Source organism: Pezoporus flaviventris, unplaced genomic scaffold (genome assembly GCF_033815535.1).
Source record: "Pezoporus flaviventris isolate CSIRO_AGI_PZ_B2104156 unplaced genomic scaffold, CSIRO_AGI_Pfla_v1 ptg000093l, whole genome shotgun sequence".
NCBI lineage: Eukaryota > Metazoa > Chordata > Aves > Psittaciformes > Psittacidae > Pezoporus > Pezoporus flaviventris.
The window spans coordinates 337,121-361,179 of NW_026892641.1; the positions used below are offsets into that span (position 1 = coordinate 337,121).

Genomic DNA, 24,059 nt, shown 5'->3' on the forward strand with positions numbered 1-24,059 from the left:
CAAATTACAGCTGCAAAACTGATTTTTAATGGCCTAAGTCCTTGGTCTGGTTCCAGATTCATGTCCCAGATCCAAACTCCACGTACAGAGAATAAGAGCCCTGGTGAAAAGCACCGTGTGTATAGAGATGTGTGTAGAGATTGATTCTTAACAAAGAGCAGCATGACTATTAATGGTATTTAGAGCTGTGGCTATTTCCCTTTCTTTAGTGTGCCTGTCTTTGCATTGTCCCAGCCTAGCTTCCATTAAATACAGAGTTCTATTTATTCTAGATTGAGGATGGTTATGAATCAGATCCTCTCATCTCCAGGAAGTTCCACTTGTTCAATTTGTTTCCTGATCCACACCAAGAACGCTAATAATAAGTCGCAAGACGTCCATACAGTCAAATGAAGATGTCATTCCAATGCTGACATGTTCCATTAGCAACAGGATAATTTAAAAACCCTAAAAGATGAAAGTCTTTCAAAGCAGAACATGGGAAAAGAAAAAGCTTTTAGGTTCCAGCAATGCTGACCCATCCCTGGGCAGTGCTTTGGTTGTGACAAGTTCTCCTTTCCTGATCAGCTTCTCTGTGAAAGCATTTCTGATGGGCTGTAATGTGTGGGGTCCTGGAACAGAGAACTGGGGGGAAACAACAGGGGAACAGGGCCACAAAGCCTGAAGGGAATCTGCAGTCACCAGGCAGATTTGTCTTATATTTGCAGCTGACCTGACATTTGCTTTTCAGAAGAGGGAATATTTTACCAAGCGAGGGACACAGCAGGGTATTATCGATGATTAAAAAAGGGGAGAGAAGAGGCAAAATATACAGCGAGAGCTTTGAGAGCATTCCATGGAAGGAGCTGATCCCAGGCAAAGAGCACCCTCAGTCAGCAAACACCATTCCAGCAGCTCCATGGTTGACAGGCCAGGGAAAGGTGCCAGAGGAATCACGCTCTCCCTCCTTCTCTTCCCAAATTCCTTGCTCTAGCCTGGAAGGGTTTCCACACCTTATGTGCACATCCTCCTTAACTGTGCAGCTTCTGCATTCTCCTTATCCTCCCTCTCTTCCTGTGTTTTAGGACCTGCTGTCTGTTTGTGTGATTTTAAAAGAACCACCACCACCCCCCTTAAGAAAGCGAAAGCCCAATCCTGGGAAGGAGAACCCGGGAACCAGGGAAGGGAGAGCCGAGAAGAGACGGGAAGGCACGGGAGGAGGTAAATCACCGCTCTTGGGGAGCGGGCAAGGAGGGCACAGCCCAGGGCAGGAATACGCCTTTCCCCCGCCCCAGCCAGCCCTTTCAGTGCAAAGCAGCGCTTTAAACCCCTCCCCTCTTCGCTTTCACTCCCGGCCCCTTTCCCTTCGCTGCTCATTCAGAAGAGACGATGCTCCCCATCGCACTCGGTCCTCTCCTCTGCCCCCCCTCTTCCCCAGCCCTTTGAAAAGCTTTCCACTCGCAGGAATTTGTATGGGAGAGAGCGGGAGCAGGGAAAGGCAGCGTTTGCCAGGCAAAAGTAAGGCTGCAGCAGTTGAGGTGAGGGTTTGGAGCACCCTTCTGCTCTGACAGAGCCAGGGAAACCGGGAACACCGAGGGAGAGGGGCGTGGGCATTGAAGCCTTCAGTGCCACATAAATGCTTCCTAAACACAGGCAGTGGGACGGAGGAAGGAGGCAGCCCCGGGATCCGAAGACGACCGCAGCTCTCTGGTGATGGCATGGATCGGGCGCTGGTTTACCTACCTCTCGGTCCTGCCACCGTCCATCACCCCCCAAGTGCCAAGGCACAAGACTGATGCGGAGCTGCTCTTAGCAAGTAAGTTACCTGATTTGTGATTCTTTTTTCCAGTTCACTTCTACTCTGACTTCTCCTGCCCGGAAGGCAGCAGGACAAGCAGCAGAGGTGTTCGTTGAGCTGAACCCCAGGTTTCTGTGCCCAAACCTGCCAGGGTGTGAGCTAGAGGTGTGCTGTAGCTCAGCAGCTGCTAGGGAACTCTTTGGGAAGCTGGAGATTAGATGTTGATCTCGGGGAGGGGGGGAAGCACTGTGAGATCTGTAAAGGTGCTGTGCAGGAAAAGATACTGGAAATGATTAACTGCTCAGATACCAGATTAGTGGGGACCAGTGGAATACAATGGGCAGGGGGAGACGATCAGAAGCAGCCCTGAAATGTGTGGAGCGACTCCATAATCCTCACCTGGAGTCAAAGATTCAATTAATGTATAATTAGGATACTTACTAATCAGCTTAATGTTTAAACAGCCCTTTCATTTAATACAGTGGGAATACAGTTTGTAGCTCTGGGAGAGAGAAATGTGACTTCTTGTTTTACTGCTGTCCTTCTCACTCGTCAAAAAGGTGTCGAGTCCTCCTTTTTGTACCAGCACATGGTGGCTGGGAGTAACACGCAAACTTTTGTGTCTCATCCGGCTTTGACCTAAGAGTTTCAGGAACCGATTGAGAATTGGCAGAAACTGGTTGTGTTCCACAAAGCTTAGCATCTGACTTTGGGGATTCTGTAATCAAGCAGGTCCTTCCTCCTGCACCCTTTTAAGTAGGCAACTACACTGGATTGGTAGTAGAACAGCTTGGAGGGCAACAGAACTGGTTTCTCTCTCTAGTTCAGTCCAAGCAACCAGTATCTTCTATAATGCATGGGAAGTGTGTCTGGTAGTGTTTGTGTTGGGGGAGTTATTTCACCTTTGGGGTTCAGTTCTTTCTCCCACTGTTCCTACTCAGTTGGAGTTAAAGGATCGGGATCATTTCAGTTTCCCCATCTCTGGAAGGTTCCAGCCCAGTTATGAGAAAGGAAACAGAGTTTTGGAGTCTTGTTCCAAGACAAATCTCTGGACTCTTTTTACATGAGAATCACCCACCTTCTGTTCAGTTTGAGGCTGGGAGAGCTGCTTGGACGTTTGGGCTGAGCACTGGCACTTAGCCGGCAGTTTGGTATTAGGCAGGTCAGTTTGTCTCTCTGTGACTCATCTTTTGTCTGCACAGTCGGTTCAATAGCACGGCCTTGGGGCAGAAGGAGCCTGTATTGGGTCAACTTCATCTTTAAACTCTTTGGATGCAAGTTAGTGGAGAAGTATGAAGTGGTGTTAACATCCTTCATTCCCAGTTATTGTATTAGTGAAATATCTAATGGTGGAGAACAGGAATGCGAGTGCTCTGGGGGCAGGACCTTCTCTTAGGGTAGATGTTCTCTTTTCCCCAATGCTCAGTATGTGCTGTCTGTAAACAGCCAGTAGCTGGAGAACCGGGAGTGTCTTATCAGGCCAGAAGTGTCCCTTTGTCTTTGGTCAGTTGTGTTGGATGAAAGATAGCGGTCACATTCTCAATGATGCCATAAGGTCCCCCTAAAAATAGTCTGGGGTAAGAGGACAGAGACAGAGAGGCTGCAGAGTGCCTCAGGCAGGCTCTTCCTTGGGGCTGCAAGGATCAAACTGGCATATTTTCAGGCTTTATTTGTTGGGAAAGTTATTATATCAAAATTAGGGGAACCACCAGGAGCATGATACTGTGATTGCATCCTTTGCACACGGGCTTTCCATGCTCAGCTCCTTTAATCACTCAAGTATACGGTAATTGGCTGGAAGCCGCATGGATTATATCCTCCCATCTGCCCTTTGCATCTGAGTTGTGCTATATCAAGTAGTAGATACCTCTTACAGTGTGGAAACTCCATGTTCCCCAGTCCTTGTTCTACGAGTGATTGTTATAGCCTATACACGGGGGTCATTATGATGTTTCATAAGGCATTTTCTAGTTTTCACCTTGTTTTCTGGGGAAAAACCCCAACAACCCACCCCAGTTTCTGTTCTTACTCCAGTTCAGTTTCTCCACTTTTTTCTGCATTGGTCTGAAATCAATCTATTTAATGCAACTGCAAACTTGTGCTGTGTATGGGATTTTTTTATACTTTAATCCATAGCAGTGGTGGGGAAAATCAATTTGAAACCTGTAGCTACTTGAGAGAATAGAAACATTATTTCTTGGTTTTAGAAATCATCTTGTTAGGTTATTCCTGCTGATAGATCAGCCTGTGTAGGCTTCTTGGAGTGATCTTTAGGCACAAATGAAGCAGACAAGGACTGTTCACTGCTGTTGGCTTGGTGGAAGGGGATTTACAGGCACTCATTTGGGATTTTGGAAACTCTAGGTTTAATTCCCTGCCCCAGCACAAACTCCCAGCATGAGCATGGAGTGCGCAAGTGTATTTGTGACTCACTTCCCTGTCTTGAGATATGGGCAATAGAGCACTTCCTTGCTTCACAGATCTCAACAAGGAAAATGCTAGGGCATGTGATAACCTGTGTTAAACACTGAAATACTGGGATACTCCAGAAATGACAGCCACATTGCTACCTCACAACTGCCCATGAAAGGACTGGGGGATCTTAGAGCTGTGATTGTCCAGAAGGGTAGACTGGGAGGGAATTAGCAGGTAAAAGTAAAGTACAAATGTTCATGTTGTCTTTGTGTTGGAGTCCTTTGAAAGACTAAGCACCTTCTAGTTTGCTATTTCAGAGCCTAATGAATGCTAAGCAGAGAGGCACCATCATCAGCCACACGTGTACTGGGTGGGCATCTCCTCTAGCCCCCCAGAAATCCCCTTGTACAATCATACCGGTTAGTGTGTTAGAAAAGCAGTGCTGTGACTGAACGCAAACTCAAAGAGGAAATTAAAGGGAGGAATCTCCCTGCTTCAGTGCTGAGTGAGATTACACTTTGAAAAGCAATTATTTGGATGAGGAAGGTTTTGAGCCACATGTTCATTAGCCAAGTGCCAAGAGTCTTCCTTCTTGTGCAGCTTCCTTGGGTTTGAATAGCATAACTCTTCTGCATCATTTTTTCCACCAGTGGGATCTCCAAGCACTTTCCAAAGAGGCAGGCCCCATCTTATGAATATCATAAGTCAGAAAATGGAAAGATTACATGATTTGCACAAAATCTACCTGCTTTTCTTTTTCTTGCATGCCTCAAAGGGTGACCTCATGTTGCATTGTTGAGGGTTCAGTCTCAGTTGTACACAGGCAGTAAATAAAAGGATAGTGGGAGAAATATCTTTCTCAGGGAAATCAGGGCCCCTCAGTCAGTCACCACCATTTATCTTCAGAGTTTTAAAGGCCATCTATTCTTAGTATTCCTTCTTCCTCCATCTTTCTACTAGCACTCTGTTCAGCTATCAATGCCTTTATTCTCACTGGGTGCTACTGCTTTAATTTGCTCTTTTCCTCTCCCAGCTTTCCCATGTTGCTAGTGTCTGTCATTAAGAGTTTCAATCCCTCGCAGCAGTATAAAGCAAAGGAGAATATGTGCCCCAGAGGAACCTGGGGACCATAGCTGAGGCTCTGCTTTTATGTGGTGTAGGGCAACAGGCAGCAAAAGAACCGGGTCAGATTTTTCAGTAATGAGCTCTTGAATTTTACTGCTGTATTGACTGCTTGTTGGGCAGTATAGGGCTCTTTGGCTGGGAAAAGGGATGACAATTAAGCAGAATCCAGATTTGAGAGGTTTACTGAAGAACAGTTGCTCATTTATTCTCGGCATGCAAGAAAACACGAGCATCAGGTTTAAAACAAACAGAAAGAGGTACTTTTTTCACACAAACTTGATGACAAATTCATGTCTTCAAGGTCCTGCCTGCCAGTTCAGACCTCTCGGAAAGCAAATCCTGTCCCCACTGAAACGTGCATGCCCTTAAGCGAGATCAGTGCTTATTTACATTGAAAAAGCCACCATGGTCAGCAGGGGGGAAAGTTCCTTTCAGGCTTCTCTTGGAGTTATTAGAGCTCCATCAGCTCTGCAAAACAATGCCTCCTGAAGACACTTAGGTAAGCCCAACCTGACTCTTCTTCAGCACATCCAAGAGCCCTGTCACCACCTGCCCCACTTCTGTTGTCCGGGCAGAAGCTGAGCAACAGCAAGTCTGATAAAAAGCCTCTCTGAGAGGCTGGTAATACACTGCCTCGCATCTCCTTTTGCAGTAGCCTGTCCAAAGGGAAAGCAGCTTTGTACAAAAGTGACGTTTTTATTATCCTGGCCTCTTTTAACCAAAGATAGTAAATGCCAAAGAAACAGGAGGGTGCATGGAGCGATTAGAGGCAATTTCACCTCAGCTCTCTTTGCTGGAGGGAGCAGTGATTTACAAACTGGAGTCTGAATCTGTGGGAGACGTTCACAGAGTAATTGCTGTTATCTGGAAGCGATGTGTGTGCTCAACAGCAGTGGCAGTGTATTATCTGAGGAGGGAGTTAACCAAATCCTCGCACAGGTGCAGCGCTCCTTTTATAGTATCTTGCTATTTGGGCTAATGTTTCCCAAAGCAGTTGAAACAATAAGGGAAGGACAGCAAATTTCCTAGAAGATTCGTGTGCCTTGGATCTTACAGACCTCATATCCATACAGGTGGGGAATCAAGGCTCACAATTAGAGAGAAAATACTGGAATCATTTGGAACAGAAAGCTGGTGGTCTGCAGACGCCCAACCCTGCTCTCAAACTGCTGACCAGTGTTACTCCTCTTAAAGAATCCAATGCCAAGGTTCATCTGCTGAATTATTTCCAGAAGCCACGTGCTGAGGTGATGCTTCTCCAAGGATGGGAGAGCTGAGGGTTAAATATAAGGAGCAGTCATAATGCCACCGAGGCTGTCAGTAAAGTTCATCTACAGCAGGAATTGTTCTGCTTTACTGGACCACTTGTTAGGTGTTCCTGGAGCTTTCTGGAAAGATTTCATTTGACCTATTGTTAAAGATCAGTAGCATTAGGAAAGTGACGTTGCTGGTCCCTTGGGTGCTCTAGTCTAAGCAGGTTTCCCTGTGCTTTCATTAATGTAGACTGTTTCACCACAGTGATATTTCTAGGGATTTAACCTTTTTGATTTTTGTATTATGTTCTGCTCTTTTTAATACCATTCTAGATCCTTTTGGCCTCTTTGGTATGAATCAAATACTGGAAACCTTCCACTGTAGATTAACCTCTTGAAATTGCTGGTGCTCTCTTCCGTAGTGTCAGTGAAACTCAGCTGCAGATAAAACTTCTGTAACAAAAGTCTCTTTAAAGCAACTGTTTTGAAATTAGAAACATGCAACACTTGCCTGGCTTTGCATTTCCGCACATATATTCATCGAAAGCTTTTTTAGTCCAAATGGAGTAATTTTAGATTAGTCAAACAACGCTGACAAAGATCAAAAGTAATACTGATAAGAAGAAAGCAAAGAGGTTCATCTCTATACCTAATTCTCTCTAAATCAGTGCATAGGATGTTTCTTTCCCTATTAAAGAGGTGAGGAAAAAAGCGTGTGATTGTTCTGACACGCACTTGGCATATGCGTTTGCATGTTGTGATGCAAGATCCAGTGTGTACCCTTAGAATTACAGACTGGTTTGGGTTGGAAGGGACCTTAAAGCTCATGCAGCTCCAACCCCCTGCCACGGGCAGGGACACCTTCCACTAGAGCAGGTTGCTTCAAGCCCTGTCTAACCTGGCCTTGAACACTGCCAGGGATGGAGCAGCCACCTTGGCAGCATCGAGCAGACGCTTTGCACACAGAGACACACAGTAAGGCATAAGGCAGCAGAGAGCCCGACCCATGCTCCAGGCATGCTGGATTAGCAACAGGTAGTAGAAAATGGCTGAAGATGTATCTAAATATACTATGAGCAGCTCTCAGGAGTCCTACCTTCAGAGTGAAAGAAATAGAGGTAGGGATTAATATTCTACCCAAATCCCAGATGTTGCTGAGGAAGGGAACAGCACAGTCCCGGGGTACCTATCCCACATCATGTGCAGGGGGGAAGCAAACCTGATTCCTCCTAATTTACCATCCCAGCATCATTAATCCTTATTATTTCCCCCTTCCTGTGGCTGCACTGGCTCAGCCCTGGCTCAAACTCTTCCAACATGGCACATGTGCCAGACGCAGCAGCTTTGGGACTGTGCTGTGGACAGATGGCTGGGCTCCCTGGTGAACAGAGCCAGCGGGTATGGTTCCAGCAACAGGCTTCATTGCAGTAATGATTGATGGTGACTTATACAAGGGCTAAGAGTAATTCTTTGCTGTTAACCAGACTTGGCTACAGCAGAATGGAAGTGGAAATTTGTTGCTTCATTTATTCATCCTGCCTCTGCTTCCTTCCCACCCACCCTTTGTGCTTTTTAATACCAAAAAGATGAAGCTACTTTGCTCGGTCTTAAAATTGTCTTTCCCAAGATACTCGTAATTGTATCTCTGCACCTTTTCTCATTCACAGGCACATAAGAAGATTAAAGATAGAGGTAGCAGTAATAGATTTAGTTGGGTTTTAATAGGATTTGCAAGGACAATGCAGAGAATGAGCACCATAGAAAATACTGCCACTCTCTCTTTGATACCCCAAGGCTTCTTTAGGTAAGCTTTCACAGAGATCTTTGTCTGTGCCCTGCATTCAGAATCAGGACTCTTGTTTTTCAATAGAGCATATGTGGAGTATCTAATCATCTTGGTAAACAGGATGTCACATTATAACCTGCAAAAATCATTGCAGCCATCATTTTGTGTTACTTCTTTGTGTCTTGTGGGGCAGTTTTGCATGTCAGCAGTGGGCTTTTGAATAGCTGCTTGTTACATTACTGAAAGTGTTTGTGTCTCATGTCAGATGAGTAAAGGGGTGGTTCTGATCTATCTGATTAACTGGATTCATCGCACCCTCAGACGTGGAATTCAAGATGCTAAATGAAATGCCTATTTCACTTTTGGAGCCAGAAGAATTTGGAGGAGGGGGTGGGTACTTCCAGAAGGTGATTCAGCATTCCTGAAATCTGAATTATCCATGGAGGTGTCTTTCTCTGCTGACTGTTGGGGAAGCCTTCATGCATAATTTAGACTTCAGTGAGATGTAGGTAGACAGCGGTGCTCAGCGTTTTCTGTTCATTACTAAGGTTTTTCTTGGTATGCACCCAAACCCTGAGGCATCAGAAACCTCCAGACAAGTTGCTGTATCTTCACTTTGCTCCTAGTTGTGATCTCCAGCAAACTTTGGGTGTAAAATAAATCTGAGGGCAAAAAAAAACACACCCCAAAAATCCCTTTAACAAGATTTCCCCATCTCATGATTCCCAGCCTTGCCCATCGCCATGTCTTCTGAGGTTCCAGTAGTGCATTAAGCAAAGTGGCAGCGGGTTCATGTTTGAGGAGGCTGTGTGTTATGAATCAGTATTTAATATCCAGTTTGATGCAGCATTGCCTTTCACAAGTGGCTGTTGGGAGAGAAGTGCTGAAGCCTTTCAAAGTGTTTCTGGAGGAAAGACATAGTCCTAGGAAAAAGCTTTCCTGATGTAGAGTCGGCCTCTATCCCAGCATGGGGAGAAGTCTGTCAGGGTAGCATTAAGATTTGCTATATTTGTTGTCATAATGGTTCAGACATTAAAACAAACTGGGTTTTGTCTCAGCTCTTTTCCTCCTATCTCAACCTTCATTTGTCTGTTCTCCTGCAGCACAGCCATGGCCGGAGATTCTAGGATCTTCATGAACCAGGACATGGACATCGGAGTTACATCCAGAGAACCTAAGAAGATTCCCAAGCAGGCTCGGGATGATGTCCCCATTGCCACCGATCGAACCCGCCTCATATCAGCAGAGGGTAAGAAGCCACGTCAGCGTTACATGGAGAAAAGTGGCAAGTGCAATGTGCACCATGGCAATGTCCAAGAAACCTACCGGTACCTTAGTGACCTCTTCACTACGCTGGTGGACCTCAAGTGGCGTTTTAATCTGCTTGTGTTCACCATGGTCTATACCATCACTTGGTTGTTTTTTGGGTTCATATGGTGGCTCATCGCCTATATCCGGGGAGACCTCGACCACCTTGAAGATGAGAACTGGATCCCCTGTGTTGAAAATCTCAGTGGATTCGTTTCTGCTTTTCTGTTTTCTATTGAGACTGAGACAACAATTGGGTATGGCTATAGGGTCATAACAGAGAAGTGCCCAGAGGGCATCATACTGCTCCTGATCCAGGCTATTCTGGGCTCCATTGTCAATGCATTCATGGTGGGGTGCATGTTTGTTAAGATCAGCCAACCAAAGAAGAGGGCTGAAACCCTCATGTTTTCTAACAATGCCGTGATTTCCATGAGGGATGAGAAGCTCTGTCTCATGTTCCGTGTTGGAGACCTCCGCAACTCCCACATTGTCGAAGCTTCCATTCGAGCCAAACTGATTAAATCCAAACAGACCAAAGAAGGAGAGTTTATCCCCTTGAACCAAACGGACATCAACGTGGGATTTGACACTGGAGATGACAGATTGTTCCTGGTGTCACCTCTTATCATCTCACATGAGATCAATGAGAAAAGCCCCTTCTGGGAGATGTCCCGCACCCAACTGGAGAAGGAGGAGTTTGAAATTGTGGTCATCCTGGAAGGAATGGTGGAAGCAACAGGTAAGAACATGTCTGGTCACAGTTTTGAGGGGGGAAGGGGAAAAAATGGAGTGCATTTTGGCCCTAATATTTTAATGTCAGTGTCACCTGCACTGAGAACATGTTGGGATTTGTTCTTCTCTAGTGACCGATTTAGGTGGGATATTATGGTCTGAGATAACCAGCACTTAAAAGATGGGTCCTTTAGCTCATGTTATAGTGTTTCACTCTTTGTAAGTCCAGGATTCAGATGAAGGGATTGGCCCATGATCATTTAGAGATGATCCGCAGGGAAAAAAGTAATGGACGAAGGAATTAATGCTGCCTCCTGCGCTCTTGTTTCCTGTGATCAAAATTCATGGTGCCTTTTTCCATTTCTTCTCTGTATTAAAAATTGGCTGTAACTGTGCTATTTCAGGTATTACTGTCGTGCTGCTTTTTAATGGAGGCAATGAAGGAAGTGGCCAGGTATTACTATATCCCATAAACCAGCATGTGCCGAAACCAAATGACTTGCATATGATGCGGGACATGCATTTTCAAAAGCAGCTCAAAGAGGAAAAATAGAAACTATTTTTGTGACTCTTGCAATCAAGCAGCTTAAAACAATGCTGTGTAATGGGTAGATTTGGAGATCTAGTCAGTTGATTCCCAGTTTTCTCCTATTGGTGTATTTGTGGCAGGCAATGAAAGAAGTCTGTGTCTGTATGTAATAAATCTACACCTAGCTTTCCAAGGTGTAGAAAAGCAAATGCGTACCTTGAGCTGAGAGAGTGGATGGCTACAACAGCCTCCAGGCTCCTCGCCACGGGTGGGATGCAGTGAATCTCTGAGGGGTCTGCGCAGGGGTGAAGATGCTTTTACTCTGGACGTGGCCCCATGGGGTCATTTTACCACTTGTAGCTAATTCATTTATGCTGGCCTTTGAGGAAGAGCCAGATTCTGGCCCTTGGTTACTATTAATGCTCTTCCCTTCTTGAGATTTCCTTGTTAGTCTCCTAACAGCCAGATGCAAGTGGAAATATTCTCTTCAATTCTTGCACCTCAGCCCTTTGCTCTTAAAGACTTTGCTCTGGAGAGCTAATTCAGTTTCCCACTATCTCCTTTCAGTCATTAGGTGAACAGCAGTAGCTGACTTTTCCAAACAGAGCTAATGGGAGGTTATGTGTGGGTCGCACTGTACCCAGGTTGGAGTACTGTGTTGCAGAAGTGGAATTCATTTGGCATTACTAGGCAAATATTCTTTCCGAGCAGAGTATTGCAGAGCTGTGGCAAAAGAAGGGGTGGGTGGAAAAAGACTATCAAAGGCAAAGATTTGCAGTGGAAGCTTATTTTGTAGCCTAAACGTTTACTAGATACTAGAACCTCCTAATCTGAGCATGGAATGCAGTTCCTTGTTTGTGCAAAGCCTCTTTCCTCATCACACAGTGACACTATTAAATGCTGTTTGAACAGCTACTGCATTGCCTTCCTCTTCTGAAAGCTCAGCTTCTGCTCGATCTGTGTGAGAGGAAGTCATTATCAATAACAACCTCAAAATTAAAAGCATGGCATAGGAATAATACTGCTTTACAAATGGGCTCCTCTCCCAGAGGGATTGTACAGGCCAGTGCGTAATGATATTAAGAAGCAGACATCTGTGAAAATGAATTATTCTCATCTCGGAAAACAGGCTGTGAAATTCCAAAACTGGGGCTAGAAAAGCCAGTTTGCCTTGAACTTAGTGCAGTCTGGACCTCAGATGATGCTGTTGTTCGATTCAGACCCCGAGATGAGGGTTTTCTGCATGACACACAGTAACTGGCGAGGGGGGTGATTCTTTGCAGCAGTGTTTGTGCTTCCCTGCTTTGTCCTCACACTTTGTAATATTGATCAAGCAGGTTGGGGGACATTAATCCCTACCTCCATACCTTCAAATTTGCTCCAATCAAGTTCTTTGAGTTCTTTCCTTCCTGTTGTATTGTTCAAGTCCCATTTGCTCTCAGGAATGGTATCATTTACTTGCAGCATGACTTCTATGAAATCATGACACCGTTATAGCCTGGTCAGGTTCAGGGCAGTGTAAAAATGCATGAGACCATTTGTTCCCTTAGTAACCCCTATGAAAAAGGAGGACCCAGCATCCCAGTGCTGGGGAAAATACAGTTCTGTTTATTCATAAGGTATTTTGAAAGCACATCAGAAAGGCAATTGGCAACGTTCAAATGACTGAAGAATATAACTTTACCCAATAGCTTTAACCAACCATGCACATATTAAATGTGTGATGTGTTGTCTCCTCTCCAACCACCACCTCTTCTTACTGACATTGAAGCTTAATTCTGGTCCAGTAGAAGGCAACAATGGTAAACAGCTTCAAATGAAAAGCATGGAATAACTTGACACTTGAAGCCGTTGGAGATCGTTTACAAAATGAAACATTGTGGTTTGAAACAACGCTTTTAAGTTGAATTTCCAAAACACTTCCAGTTGTTTGTTTTGTGTCTTAAACCCATGGGTTTGTTTTCAAGCTGACTTGGATTTTAATAGAAACACACGAGAAACACCCTGTTTGCAAAGAAGAGAATACATATTCTGTTACTGCAGTGGGAGCTCTCTAGAGGCCCCCTAACTAACCCACACAGCAGCAGAAAGCCACTGACATAGGGCTTTCCAGCCAGTATTTAAGTGTGGTTGAGGCACTGTGACTCCACAAGAGGTTAAAATATGCCAAAGGGAGACTTTTTCTGGGCTGATCTGTTGTGATCATTGCTGACCACTGTAAAGGCAAAATCAATACAGATGACAAGTGCTCTGACTTCCAGGGCTGCTTCATGGGCAATTTGGAAAGCAGCAGCATCACTCACAGCGCTGCCTTAATGAATTGGTCACAGAAATTACTTTAGGGAATTAGTTCTCTTTTGCCTTATCTGAAAGGGACGCTTGTCAAGATCAGCTTGTGATGTGACCTGCAATAAAAAGGAAGAAAGCAAAGGTGGAAAATGTGCTTGCGAAGGGAATGTGGTTTTGTTTGCGCTGTCTTTCTGCTTCCCACAGTGACAGAATAGGTCTTGGCTGTTGCTGACCAGACCTCTTTCCCTTACCCTCCTGGTCATAAACCAGGGCTGCTGGATCACAGAAGAGCAGTGGAGATTCCTGATTTATCAGTCTCTCTCCTACAGACCTCTCTGCTGCATCTGCAGTGTCCAGCATTGCTATTGTCTGGGCACAGAGACACCAGTGCTTGTTACTCTTGGTTCTCACTGGTTTTCATTAACCTCTTTTCCTCAGCACCATTAAATAAGCCATAAGAGACACTTCAGGTGCCCAATTAGTCCAGTCACTAAATGGTATTTTAATAAACTCTTAGGAAAGGAGAGGCGTATATATTTCTGGCTTAGAATCTGTGTGATAAAAAGTGGTTTAATGATTAGAAGTCATTTATCTTGTGCTGCCCCTGTGAGACCGTAGGGAAACAGCGGCTTTTTTGCACCTCAATTTATCCATCTTTACAGAGGACATAGTAAAATTTCCTGGCTGTAAATATAGGAGCAAAAGAAGTAGCATAAGATATCCTGAAATCAATCATCATTTTTGTGAGAGAACAAAGGAGGGGTGAAATGATGAACCAGACTTTTCAGGCATTCATCATCTGGTTTGGGTTGTCTGCTTGGTTTGTTTTGCATTTTGCATATAAATAAGTTTTCTTTTCTGCAAGAAGGACCTCACAGAACTGTTACGGAAACTGCTTATGCAATTATAGGGAAGAGAGGGATGTTTTGAGTCATTCTTTTCATGAGCTGAATCATCCTCCAGAGGTAGATGTTGGCAGGGTAGTCACAATAAATACCTTTGTGAGGTGCCTGAAGGTGTGAGCTTGGTGCTCTGTTTGTCCCTAGTAGAGACATGGCAACATAATCCAAGGTACTTAAATCATAAGGCCCTTTTTTTTTTCTTCTCCATCTCCAGTGCCTGGGAGCTTTCACATGCCTGGAGAGCATTCAGATAAATTAAAATCCTATTACTTTCCTCTTGCATAAAAATCAAAGTGAATCAAGCCCAGACTTGTCCCCCTCAGAAGGAGACAAGGACAAATAATTGGAGGACCGTGCTCCTACCTTCTAATATTCCTTTTCAAGTTGGAGGAATACGGGCTTTGTGGAGGTTACAGTGTTCTTTGGTCGAATTAACACATTTTAGAACCACCCAAATGTTGATGCTAATCTAAAGTCATGATATTGCTTAAGTGGAGCGATAGAACATTACATTTTTATAACTACTCCTTGCCATCCTGACTTAGATCAGCCTGTCACTGTACCTCTGAGTCCATCCCTTCTTTCTCCGTACCCTTGTAGTGTAGGTGGAGTATGTATTATGCAGCGTTAGTGCACCCAGCGCAAGGGGAAAAGTCACCCCGCGCGCAGCAGTGGATGAAAACAAGGACAGCGAAGTGAAATCACTCCCAGCAATATCTGTGTCTGAGCTGCACAGAGCCCAGCAAATCTGGCAAGCACACAGTCAGCGTCCACATGACATTTTGCCAGCAGATAATCACTGAGCTCTGTGGCATTTAAATGAGGAGAGTTAATTTTAGGCTGATGAAAAATGTTGTCTTGACAGCCCCAGGGGTTGGGATATCTCTGCCCACTGAGGAAGTTCAGGCCGCGGAGCAGTACTGAAAGATTCAGCTGCGCTGCTGATGTGATCAAACTGAAGCCTGTGGCAATTCTGGATCTGGTTGGTGGATCAGGTTTTGTGGTCTCTTCACCCTCTCCCATTAAAATGCCAGGAAAGGTACTGGCTGTGATGGAGTGTTTGATGGAAACGGGCATTCTCCATCTCCTCTCTCTTGGAGAGAGACTGCTGGTTCATGCTGGCTACCCCACCAGCTGCAGCGGCAGTTAGATTTGCCCTGTGATAATGAAGTTTGATTTTAACTGGTAACCTAAGGGCATACAAGACCTGGAAATCGGGAGCAATCCCTAGCAGCGAGCCTCTGCTCCACTTGCATAATCAGCGGCACCGCAAGCACTGAGATGTTCTGAAATCAGCAACTCCCAGCGAGTTGCTGCACAAAAACCAGGCTCCTCACTGCGAGAGTCGTCAAGTAACTGCTTTTTGTCAGCACGCATTAACATTGCTTTGTCTCTGGCAAAATGCAAGCTGCTTGATCCCAAATGATTCCGATGACAGGCAGGTGCCTTATTGGTAGCGTTCCCTGACACCTATTTTACACACCAGTCTTGCCTCAGTGACTCTCTGCTCTGGAATGTAATGAAACACCTGGTTTAATACACACAGCAATATATTTGGTATCTTTTCATCTACTGGAAACCAGAAATGAGCCACTTAGAAGGGCATCTATGGCTGCCTTAAGCAGGCACATGCACAAACTCTGTATTGATGTAGTGACTGCAGACAGCAGACAGAAAAATCCACTTCTTGGGATTCTGCTATAATGAAATTATCATTAAAACTCTATGAAATGTTTATTGAAACCAGGAGACAGTCCTCTGCTCTCCATCTTTATTGATACCTTGGTGCATCTGCTTTTACCTTTGTATTTCCTGGTTTCAATCCAAATTGAGTTTTGTTTGCAGCCGAAAGCTGAGTAAGAGATGAGAAAGCTCTAACTAAAACTTGAAAGCTGAAGATTTCACATTTTCCACCATTGTACACATTTATATTAAGCATGCTTTATATTTAAACCAGATTGTCACCAAACACTTCTCTCTAACTGTACCAAATATCTGTACCATTTAAACCTAGAATGTGTAGTTATATCTGCTTCAAGAGAAGGATCAACAGCCTTTATCAAGTACTTATTATAAGTACAGTGATGAGTCTTGTAAGAGATTATTGAGCTTTTGAAATCCTCCCTCAGTTTCTTGTGCTCTCAAAAGATGTCCAGGTTTCAGGGGTGCTACAGCACCGAGGTACAACAGCAGAGGCAAAGTTGGCATGGTTCTTGGTGGATAGGAGCAGATGGGGTAAGGATGCACTACACCCAAGGTGTCCCATGGCCCTCGATATGCAAGGCTTAGGAAATGAGACAGCTGGTTTTTGCATCAAGCTCGCAGCCAGGTAAGAAAGATCTCAGTCTAGTGAGTTAATCCACCCCACTGCTGGCTGAACCTCAGCTACTCAGAGCAGAGAGGGCACAGGGCACATTGTCTGCAAGCGGAGAGTGGCTGCATCCGTATGCCTTTAATAGAAATAATGTTTATTGTTTCTGTCATCTTTTTGCTGTCAGAGAGGCAACAATTAGCTAGGGACATTAGAGATGCGTTGATTAACCAGGGTGGAAAGCACAGGGCAGCCTGCAAAGCAGGCACTTAATGGAATTTGAAGCAGAGACAATGGTGTTGTTTACTGGGTAGTGTAGGAGTTGCCAGGCAGGATGTCCCCACGCAATTAAAACACCACTGCACATGTGCTAAAAAGGAATATTTGAATGGGATTATGGAGCAATTACAAGTTGTCTTATTGTGCTGGCTCTGTGTACCCCTGGGGTTACAGAAAGCAGCTACTGCAGGGAGCTGGCAGTGTGCTGAAAGCCTTGTATTGTTCCTTTCTTAATTGAATACTTACAGCCGGAGATAGCTGTGGTTGTGTCTCTGGAGTTCAGGTTAACTGTCAGGTTCTCCCCCAGGCAAGGAGCTATTTCAGGCCCTGATTATAAGCAGGAGTTCCCTTAGGATGCCCACATCTAGCAGTATCCCTCCATCTTGGCCTTGGGGACTTCTAAAGGAGACCTTTCTGCTGCACTTGGAAGGCCATGGTAAGCATCAGCCAGTTCATTCAGGGACCTAATCTGAGTGTTCTCCTCTCCTGCTCTTGTTGCTGGGCTTTGAAAGCCTCAGAGCTTGGAGAAGGTACTCGAAGGCCTTGATTTCTGGTGCAAAACCTGCTCTAAAGGCAAAAGGACAAGTTTAACTTTCTCTTTACCATGCATGCTGCTGGTTGTCTGGCATTCTGGCCTCTCGGCATGAGGGAGCAGCAGCAAATGGGATTAACCTTGCAGCCCTGGCCCTCAAAACTGCCAGTAATAAAAGCTGGTGCCCAGGCAGGTCAACAGTGTGTCAGCAACACAGCAGGGCTCAGATGTTACCAGACTCCATGAGCTGCTCTTTGCTAGCTGATAAAAGGGAGTGAAGATAAACCACTGTTAATTCAATCCACAGTCCATCAATACATGGAATGCAATACACTCATGAGCTTGGCTGTGTGGCAAAATGGGGTTTGGTTCTGCCAACCCCACACGGTTGGATTAAACCCTCCAGAGGTACGTATAAGCCAGTTAACCATATAAATCTATAGGAGCTTTGGCCCTCTCCACTTTCAGGATATGCATCTCTCTTAACCAAAGTGCAGGAGGGAATTGCTGACACTTCCCTAGACGCGGAGGGATGGGGTCAGACACAGTGGTGGGTCACCTGCTATGGGGCCATGTGGGTCAGGCTGTGCGGTCCCTTGGCAGTGTTGGATGTCATTGTAGCTGTTAGTATCAACCATGCAAGCAGCACCTCAATAGAGCAATGTGAGGACAGAGAAGCTGCTTAGTAATACCAGACTTCAAAATCATAAGAGCAAGGTTCAGGGAGCAGTCTGAAGATGCAACGATGAATCCGTCCCTTTCCCTTTGAGTGCTCAGCTTTGTCATGATAGAGGCTTTTGTGAGGCTTATTAAGGGAAGACCTTTTCTGTGCCTCAGAGCAATCAGGTATGGAGATAACATGAAAGTGCTTTTAAATGAAAGCAGTGGTTGGGTGAGCATGTAAGGAAGCTTTGCATTTAACATCCCTCTGTTTCCACCCAGGGATGACTTGCCAGGCTCGCAGCTCCTACATGGACACCGAGGTGCTGTGGGGACATCGCTTCACTCCCGTCCTCACCCTGGAGAAGGATTTTTATGAAGTCGACTACAACAGCTTCCATAGCACTTATGAGACCAACACTCCTGTGTGCTGTGCCAAAGAGCTGGCTGAGTCTCGCCGGGAAGGGCAGCTCCTCAGCCACCTCTCCAGTGCCACCCTCCTCAGAGAAGCAGAGACAGCAAGAGGGCAGCAAGAAGAAGAGGAAGGTGTCAGGGAGCCAGCAGGGTTGAATGGAGCCAATGGGACAGCAGGAGAGGTGAAAGAAGATCTGCTTGTATAACACCTGAACTGCAGGACAGTAGGTACCCACGTACATGTACTGGGAGACTGGTGAGTCAGGAGTTGACTGGGAGTCAGCTGAGATTTATGGCCGGATCTCTGCTGCCTGCTGCTTGATCCTGGCCAGTCACTGCCCAGCACTGTGCCTCAGTTTCCCTCCCCTTTTAGCTGTACAGTGAGCTTTGCATTCGTTTGCAGGACGTTTTGATCTCTACGAATGAGGCTCACTAGATATCATCACTGCTAAATCGAAATTCCCACCCGTGGTCGTTGCAAAAGATGTGCATTGGGCGTTCAGAGCTCTTCCCCCTTGAGAGGGTATTTCAAAAGTAAAAGTCCAGAATGTCCCATCTCAGTGCGAAGAATGTGGTTTCATACTTTCACTTAATTTGTGAGTCAATGTATTGTAGACATTGTTACTGCTAAATTAAAGGAAGAGGAAAAAAAACCCTCTCTGGTGTGTAGTGTTTTGCTTTCATGAAGTTTGCAAACAGATCTTTAGCATTTTCCTCCAGGATCACAGGCGATGCGTGACAATGTTCCCACCAACCCTTCAGCATGTTCAGCCCATGTTTCTGCCTGTCTTCTCAAACTGAGGTGCTATCTTTACATGCTCTTCTCATGGAGTCACTGACACGTTTCGTGTGCTCTCAGTGAGCAGAGAAAGTTTAGATCTTGCCCCAGTGTAGGTTTCTGTCTGGATGTCCCAGTTTCAGTTCGGGCTGATCATTTAAAACAAAGTACGTAGCCATCTGGGAGTGTGAAAGTAGCAGTCTGCAAGATTCTCTGCTCCTCTGTGAACTACGTATTTAAAATGAAGGTTTGGGTGCTGATGTTCCCATGGAACACGCACTGACATAACTGATGCCATGATGAAAAACTGCTACAGATTTGAACAAGACGTTAGAAACATGGCCATGATGGGGAAAATCTCCTCCCTTACCACCCAAAATCTGGTGGGAAATACAAGATACCTGCAGAATTGCTTCTGTATCAAAATGGATTGAGGAATATATAATATGCGAGAGTTGCTTTCTATGTAGGAAGTACTCTATGTATATCTGTGAAGCAAATGCACATTGTATTACAGCTGTACACTAGAGATCTTAAATATGGGTTTGTCTCTTTATTAATACAAGGACAAGATAAGCTGGAAATAGAAAGCAATAATCATTTCAACATGTGAACAAAGAGGAGAATACTATCCATAGGGGTCAGAGATACTGTTTAATTAGAGACCTAATGTTATAATGTAGATAGAAGACAAATTTGTATGGCGGAAAGATGGCCGTGACATGACTCCGTTGTACTTGGTAAGAACCAGCAGTCAGCTTGGCCTCCAGGATGTAGGAATTGCCATGATGTTATACGGTAAGTTTGGAAGTGAAGCACCTTCGTTTGAAATGCTTGTCAGTTGTAGAAAGCATTTTGCAGACTTGGAAAGGTTTGTGTCTTTCCAAAGGGTCTCATTTTAGGTTTTGTGCTCAGCTTCCTCCTGTTTTTTCCACACTAAGTCTCAGAGGAACAGAAGGAAGAAAATGGGGAGAGAAACAGGAGAGGGATTTGTTCTTTTTCTGAGACCCTCCCTTCTCACCCTACCTCAGCAAAACAGTAAGGTGTTAAAATTGGGTTTCAGGATGTTGTTATCCTGTAGCTGAAGTGAACTGCTAACGTAGGGGATGGTAACAGGAAGTAAAACTGGAATGGATCGTGCAAGTCAGAGGCAATTTCAGCCCCTCAGAGAGATGTTGCATAAGCTCTACTCAAAGAGTTGACTTGTCCAGCTCAATTCAACATGAGAGAGAGCTTGCTCTGTGTCCCTTACATGATGCAGGAGAGAGCTTGGAAAATGGCATGAGATTCCCTCTGTGCCTTTCTTCTCCTTCCTGCTTGTCACCCGCCACAGAGAAGCTATCCATCCTTAAATACCCTGAAAGTTCTTTCACCTGCTCATTGCTCTTGAGACTTCACCCCACTAAACTGCTCTTTCCTAATAGTGTTGAGTATGAATGGTGCGAATCTATTGTGATGTATGGGAAGGAAGACAAGAAGTGGGTTTCTCCCCTCTTGAGCAAAGCCCTTAAGCAGCTCTGTACTCTGTTGGCTTCACAGACTATTTCTGTGTTTGCAATTTGCAGATATGCCCAAGTACCCTGCTGAATCAATGCTTCAAACAGTGCCTGTGCGAGCAGCAGCAAAGGAACTTCCCTGACTTCTGTAGAATAGGAGAAACATCCTCCTGTGGTTTTTAATAAGCTGAGCAGATCTGGAGGAGGAGGATGTCCTCCAGAGTTGAATGCATTTGATGTGTACATGGTGGGGAACCATATATTCAAGTTGTGCAGCATGGCAAACAGGTATGTGGGTTTTGTAATGCATCACAGTCTCAGGGGCAAAGCAGCCCCTGGACTATCCTGTGCTCTCCTTGTCCTGAAAGAGAAACTTAATTTACTGAGTGTATTGAGCTGTTCTGAAAGTAACAGAGAGAACCTTTTCCAGAGCTGTCATCTCTGAAAATGATCTCAGTTTCCCTGCTGTTCCACAACATATGCAGGACAATGAACTGTGGGAATGGAAGCATAATAGACCCGCTCTGTGCTGTAATGAACATTCAAATCCAAGTCTGCCTCTCTGATGTGAGTTGAAATAGCTCACATAGATATGTCCACCCACATGAATATTCAATATATACTCTACACTCTGTACTTCGAAAAATATTAGCTAATACTCCACAAGAAGCATTTACAATCTGTAAACACGCTCTTTGTGTACAAATAACCATTCAGATTTATAGAATGAGCCCAGTAAACAAGCTAAAAATACATATTCAAAATACTGAATGACTGCATCTGCTTTATAACTATCCCCGAGAAGCTGGATGATCTTTCAGGTAATTGAAGTCACTTAATTTCAGCTGTGTTTTTCTGTCCTGCAATCATCAGTGAGGGCTTCCCAGTGGAACAAAAGCTGCATTTGTGCATAGTGCTGACCTATGTGCCTTGGACGCTTTTTCTGCTCCATGAGTTACCGTACACCTATTAAGCCTATTCATTCTGACTAAAGTATGTTTCTTAAACCAATCTGAAGATGCCTAGACATGAAAAATACAGTGTTTTGCCTTGGTAGTTAGTTCCAGGGGTTAATCAACGTGACTGTTAGAAATGGACTTTTAGTTTTCATTTTAGTTTGCTGGCTTTAACTTCCACTCATTGCAAGACCTGTCACTCATTGTTTCCTCTTTCTTGTTATTACAAATATATAAGATCTTTCAGGTCCCTTCCAACCCAGTCCATTCTGTGAATCTGTGATATATCTCCATGAGAAACAGTGCATCACGAAGCTGAGGTAAGAGGGAATGATATTTATACTGAAGTCATTAATACCCCATGACAAGCTCTGTGCAGTGCCAGCCATATCTGCTGCAATATATGAGAGGCATGTGGCCAGGATGTGTTAAACAGCAGTTTGGCAGATGATGGAGACGACACTTAATTAAGTTCCAGCGAAATTAGGCAAGCTTTCAGTCCATGCATGAAAGTGCAGTTTCCGTTCCAAGGCGAGTGAAACAGTCTGAATCTGATATTTTGACTGACACTAGCCAGGACTTATTTCCAGGAGTGCCTGGTCATTTAGATGGATGTGGGAAGGAGGACCTAGCTGTTGGCATATAGAAGAGGTCAAGGGCAAATTCCAATTTCATTTAGGGTGGTTGTACTCTCTCTGGGAAGCGGGGTGATGTTCCAGTGGAGCCCAGTGGGTCCCCCCAGACCACAACTCAGTTCTTCAGTAGCAGTGGTTGTGCTTTCAGGGAAGGGAGGGCTGCATTTTCAGGCTGTATTCTAGAGCCACTGAAGCGGTGCCACTGGTTTAGCAAGCACGGAAGGTCACTGGTATAAGCAAACACAGGCTTTAGTTCAGTGGGGTGATCTGAACTGGGGGGGGGGAGCACCAGCCTGGTTTAATTGCTTGGTGATGTCAGAACCAGGACTTGGAGCAGTCAAAAGGTTGGAAAGCTCTGCTTTTATTCACAGAGGGTTTGAATCGTAGGAAAGAGAAGAAAATCAATGCTTTCTCCTTACCTGTGTGTAGAAATGAGGTGATCAGTGTGTGTCATAATCATAGCGTTAGATTTGCTACTCTCTAGGTATCTCTTCACTCCTGAAAGTAGACTGGCTTTGTGCATACCTGATGTAGAGACACTCTTTCTGCTTCTGCTACCCAGAGGGGGCAGGTGCAGCAAAAAGCTGAGCCTTTAAATGAACACTCACATACTGTAAAGAGCAGTGGGCAAGGAGGAGAGGAAACACCATGGCTGAGCCATCTAAAGAGGGTTTTATTTGCTAAAGAGGATGGTCAAGTGTCTCCTGAATGAAACAGCGGTCAGTTTGCTCACAGCAATAGCAGGAAGGGATAGCGAGGAGACCCCATTGATACCCAGGGCATGTGGAGTGTCTGTGGCACTTGAATTTAATACCAAATAGCACAAGTTATTTAAGGAAGGGTGATTCCAAATTGAAAGAACTCTCTTCTTCAAGCCTCATCTTGTAACTGAAATATTCATACAGCTCCTCATTCAGCATATAGCCATTGCAGGAATATCTGCAGTATGTCATGCCTTTTGCAGTTGCAGTGTGCAAATTCAGCAAAGCTAGCCTGCATTTTCTGAGTGCAAATACATCCATTTGGACCCATTATTCTTTCAATATATTTTCCTTGAAAGCACTTTCAATCAGTTTGAATGAAACTGTGTTTTTATAGTATGCACAAACAGCAACTACAGGCTCCCCTGAGAAGCCACTGAAATCACTGTGATCGATGAAAGGTTTTGGGGTTCATGTCAGAAAATCCCATTCTTAAAACAGGGTTTAATTTTACCTTGATCCTCAAGTCCTGCATGGATTAGAGCTCCCAAACTTAAATGCAGGTAAAGGCAAAGGTTGATAGAAGATTCTATGGACATGTTTCTGTCCCATAGACGAAGCAGATGCTTTCCCCTTCCCACCTTTGTTACCCAAATATCCAGTAGTGCCTACAAATCTTTGTGTACAGCTCAGTGAGCGGTGAGATCGACGTGGCTGTTCCAATTGCCTGAAAGTGGGAGAAAAGCACTATAGGAAATCGTAGAAATAGTCTGTCAGATAAAATACCTGGTGAGAGTCAGGATGACAACTGCAACCCTCCATGTTTATACAGGTTCATCACTGAATGAGGAAAAACCTCAGAGTAACAGGAAAATTAATGATGGGAAAAGCTATTCAGTATTCCCCCCCCAACCCCCCCCCCATGTTTGTTCTGGGTTGTTCCATCATGTGTCCATCATTGCCATGCCAAGCAAATGAGCAGTACAATCACTACTGGATCCGTGCCCCATCTGCTGCCCTCCCATACGGTAGCAGAGCTCAGCTGTTTCTCTTCCTCCCAGAATAGAAAGAGGAGAGGCAGATGCCAGGTGCAGGCAGGGAAAGTCATTGCCTGATGGACCCGAGGAGGCAGGCCAGGAGGGGTTTGGCCTTCCAGAACAAAACTCCTCTCATCGCCA

At 44.9% G+C, this 24,059-nt stretch overlaps 1 protein-coding gene across 1 annotated transcript; it reads left to right on the plus strand.

Annotated features, from left to right (window-relative positions):
- The first annotated feature begins 1,322 nt into the window (after nt 1–1,322).
- KCNJ5 (potassium inwardly rectifying channel subfamily J member 5) lies at nt 1,323–20,012 on the plus strand. The gene is made up of 3 exons (XM_061476229.1): nt 1,323–1,795; nt 9,460–10,406; nt 18,184–20,012. The coding sequence occupies exons 2-3, from the start codon at nt 9,467–9,469 to the stop codon at nt 18,519–18,521; spliced, it is 1,278 nt and encodes a 425-aa protein (XP_061332213.1). The 5' UTR covers nt 1,323–1,795; nt 9,460–9,466; the 3' UTR covers nt 18,522–20,012.
- Nucleotides 20,013–24,059: the final 4,047 nt, after the last annotated feature.